This window comes from Echinops telfairi, unplaced genomic scaffold, assembly GCF_000313985.2.
Source record: "Echinops telfairi isolate 266 unplaced genomic scaffold, ASM31398v2 ScPeMD7_18;HRSCAF=68, whole genome shotgun sequence".
Taxonomy (NCBI): Eukaryota; Metazoa; Chordata; class Mammalia; order Afrosoricida; family Tenrecidae; genus Echinops; species Echinops telfairi.
The window spans coordinates 12447990-12451825 of NW_022103915.1; the positions used below are offsets into that span (position 1 = coordinate 12447990).

The following is a 3836-nucleotide window of genomic DNA, read 5'->3' on the forward strand; positions in this document are numbered from 1 at the left end:
CCTTCAGAGGTGGGCAAGGCCCTGTCTGTGGCCCTGTGTCACAGAAGAAGAAACCAAGGTGAAGCGGTGCAGCAGCTCCCCCCCATCCCACAGCCAGGTGGGGGGCAGGGACAAGAGCCGGACCCAGTATGCATGCAGCCTTCTTGTCCCGAAGGTGGGGGTGCTTGTCTGGTGCAGGTTCAGAAGGTCAACCAGGCCGGTATGCATGGATGAGACATTAGGGCTGTTGGGGAACCCAGGGGACAGAACCCTGGTAAGGACAAGACTCAAGTTCATGGTCTTAGTGTGGCAAGCATCTAGTCAGACTGGCACCACCAGCCCTGGTCATCCCAAGTGCTGCCTGGACTGCCACTCAGTGGCTTACCCCGTGGCCACTGTCCTGGTCTCCTGAGTGGTAGGAGTGGCCACCACCCTCCCATGATCTCTCAGGGGACCCACTCTCCTACCTGGCTGCCTTTGCAGATGCCAGGAAACAGGAGCTGTGTGACCTTCACTTTGTGGGCCCGGTCCTCCCCTTTAAGAAAACCCTCTCACTAGGAAGCCCCTCCTCTCTACACAGCCTCAGCCTTTCCCCTCAGAGGCTGAGCCTTTTACCCTGCCTGACGGGGTCCGGGAAATCTCTTGTCTGTGGAAACTTTGCTGACAGGCACCTGGCTGTGGGCCGATGACCCTCTTCTCCCTCAAATGAGCCAGTCAGCACCCGGACAGAAAGGGACCTCTGCCCGCTCCCACCCCTCCCTGGGCTGAGCTGTGCAGAACGAGTCTTTGATATTTGGAGAGCCCCCCCCCCTCCCGCCCCAACTCATATTCTAGTTCTTACCGGGTCCTTGTTGGCTGGACGCGAGCATCTCTCTCAACCTCAAGAAAACGACGACGATGTGTCCCTCCTCCTGGAGTGGTCATCAGCCGCATGATCCAGGCACACGGTGGTGTGCATTTTGACACATGGGTGGTGCACCCTTCACCATGCGTGGCGAACGGATCCCCTGCTCCCCAGCGTTTCTCAGTGCCCCGTGCAGCCCTCTCTTTGACCTAGCCTCTTTCCCTGATGGTCAGCTGGGGCAGTGACCCAGGAGGCAGACCCAGGAGGGAGATCTGGGGGTGCCACCCCCGACTAATATGTGGAGCTGGAGATGTGGAATAGATGCCGTTCTGCATGATGCCCTCCACTCTTGACCAGAGACCTTAAAGGCGGCATGGGTGCCAGGGCACAGCTGGTGCTGGAACGAGCGGGTGGGGGCAGGAGCAGGCCTCACCGGGGGTTCCTGCTGGTGAGCCTTGGAGAAGGGACTGACCAGCTTGTACACACGCGTGTGCCCCCTTCCAGACCCGTACCCCGAGAAGAACATACACGGGGAGATCCTTGTCCTTTTAGCAAACATGTTGGGGTCTGACGGGGAAAGATAGGGCTTTCTACTCCGTCAGCAGTTCCAGTCCTGGGAACTCACGGGGCAGTTCTACCCTGTCCCGTAGGTCTCTCTGCGTCAGTATTGGCTCGATGGCGGGGAGTTGGATTGGGTTTGGGCCCTGAGAGGAGAGGTCACAGGTCTGGTTGCCAGTGTGTTTTCCTGGCTGCTGTGTGGCGGGGGTGGGCAGTGACACGTGTTGGCTTTTCACAGACGTGAATGAGTGTGCCGCCGAGAACCCCTGCGTGCAAACCTGCGTCAACACCTATGGCTCTTTCATCTGCCGCTGTGACCCCGGCTATGAACTGGAGGAGGACGGTGTTCGCTGCAGCGGTAACGGGCGACGGCAGCGGAGATGCCCCCTTGGTGGGCGTGGGGCGGGTGGGCGTGGGGGCCCAGGGCTTCCTGCCCAGGTGCTTCCTCTCAGTTCCCAGACACCCCGCACAGGGCGGTCACACTCCCACAGTGGAGATGAGTCACTTCCCGAGAGGTGGGATGGTGGCCACATCCGAGGGAAGGGTTGGCCATTGTCACTTGACCCCCAATGTAAGGTAGCCAGTGGTGCTACCTTCAAGGGCCTTAGGTGAGGCCAGTCACCTGATGTTGGCTTGAATGGTGCCTGACCTCCCTCAGCACTGACCCCAGGCCTGGGGACAGGACAGACAGGACAGATAACGTGATGGCATGTCCCAAGAGGGGCGGTGATGGGGTGTGTGTGTGTTGTTGGGGGACGGGGGGATAGCTTGGGATGCGAGTGGAATGAGCTCACGTTCGAACTGGACAACCCTCTGGGAAGCTCCCAACCCTGTCCCTGTGCTGGTGGGCAGTGAGCAGGCCCTCAGTGGTTCTGCGATTAATGGACGGACGAGTGTGGCATGAGCGTGGTCCTCACAGCGCATCCAGGCGATGGCTTTGGTCGGTCACCTTTCATCAATGTCTTTCAATCCCAACAAGCTCCAGTTTCCCGCCCATGCAGGCTTGCTGGCCTTGTAGGTTTCGGCTGCTAGCGACCGCGTGCCCAACAGCACGGTGCTGCCCCAGCCCGGCCATCCTCACACTGGCTGTGCCCTTGGAGCCCACGGTGGCAGCCCCTCTGCCAACCCATCTCCTCCATGCTGTTGCTGCCCTGCCACGTGCCCAAGCTCTTGAGTCTATTGTATTTTTCTTACAAACCTTCCCTTACTCAGCCCCCCTCCCCAAGTTAAAATACAGCTGCCAGGTAGTTAGGCAGCCATTCTAGAATGTGAACTCCTTGAGAAGAAGGGCCACAGCGTACATATATCTGTGCCTGGCAGTGCCCCGTCAACTGGGCGAACCAAATGGGTGGCCATTCAAAGCCATGCAGTAGCAATGCGGAAGAAAGGCCTGGTCACCGGCGTCCATAAAGGCTACAGCCAAGCAGAGCGTATGGAGCTCAGTTCTGCTCCGTAACGCATGGGACTGCCCGCGTCAGGTCGGTCGGAAGCTTGGAGTCCTTTTTACGTGGTCCGTTCCTGGCTTCCCTCCTTCCTGTCTCTCTCCTTCCTCCGTCTCTTCCTGCTCTTCGTAAATGTTGGGCTGAAGAAAACTCCATCCCACCGATGCTTTGCTGCTGTTTGCGACACGTGTGCGGTGGGGGCACCGGTCTTTTTTTTTTCAGAAGAGCTCAGCGATCCTGAGCTTCAGTGAAACAGGAGCCAGCCCAGGTCAGGAAGGAGACCTGTCGGTGACAGCTTCTCTTAGGACTGGACTGGTCTCCGCTCGAGGGACAGAGCTCTCCTCTTCCCAGGGCCAGGGGAGCCAGAGCCAATGCGTGGGTGCTCAGAGAGGGCCTGGGACCCATGACGCAGTGACTCATTAGCCCCGGAAGCAGCAATCAAACAGCCTCTGGCCTAGGGAGCTACTTTCTTCCTAGATTGCATGGTACTTTCTGGGGCCTGTGGGTCCAGGAACTAGGAAGTGTGGGCAGGTTAGCACCGTGACCTGCAGAATTCCCGGCAGACGTTGTGGACCCTCCAGAGGTTGTCTGAGGAGGGATGACTCTGGGGCCAGAGTGCTTCCAGGTCTAAGCCACAGTTTTCTTATTCACCACTCCCCCTGCCTCCCAAACCCACATGGGATGATCATGAAGATTAAACCAGCAGGTGACCCTCAGCATGGTCATCTGTTCAATCCCCTTCCCTGGGACACACCCAGTGCTCGCAGGTGCCTTGCAGGGTGTGAGAGAAGGTCGTTGTAAGGACAGGGTCTGGGGGCAGCTCTGTCTGACCCCCTCTAATTGCATCTGGGGCAGGAGAGTCAGTCTCCACAGGACTCATCCACACCAGCGACCCAAGGCTGGTTCCTCTGAGGCTGGGGTCAACCCCCCTCCCTCCCCAGTTCTGACACCACTGTGCCGCCTGCAGTGTTCCCCACTTCCCAGCTGGGTTCCGCAGTTCATTGCATGGCCAC

The 3836-nt window shown here is 58.8% G+C and overlaps 1 protein-coding gene across 1 annotated transcript in view; it reads left to right on the forward strand.

The window, feature by feature from the left end:
* Positions 1-3836, forward strand: part of FBLN5 (fibulin 5) — a 68737-nt gene that overhangs the window by 42632 nt on the left and 22269 nt on the right. Inside the window, exon 4 of the mRNA XM_013003688.2 lies at positions 1620-1739. Within this exon, the coding sequence (XP_012859142.2) occupies positions 1620-1739 (120 nt within the window). The remainder of the gene's footprint in view (positions 1-1619; positions 1740-3836) is intronic.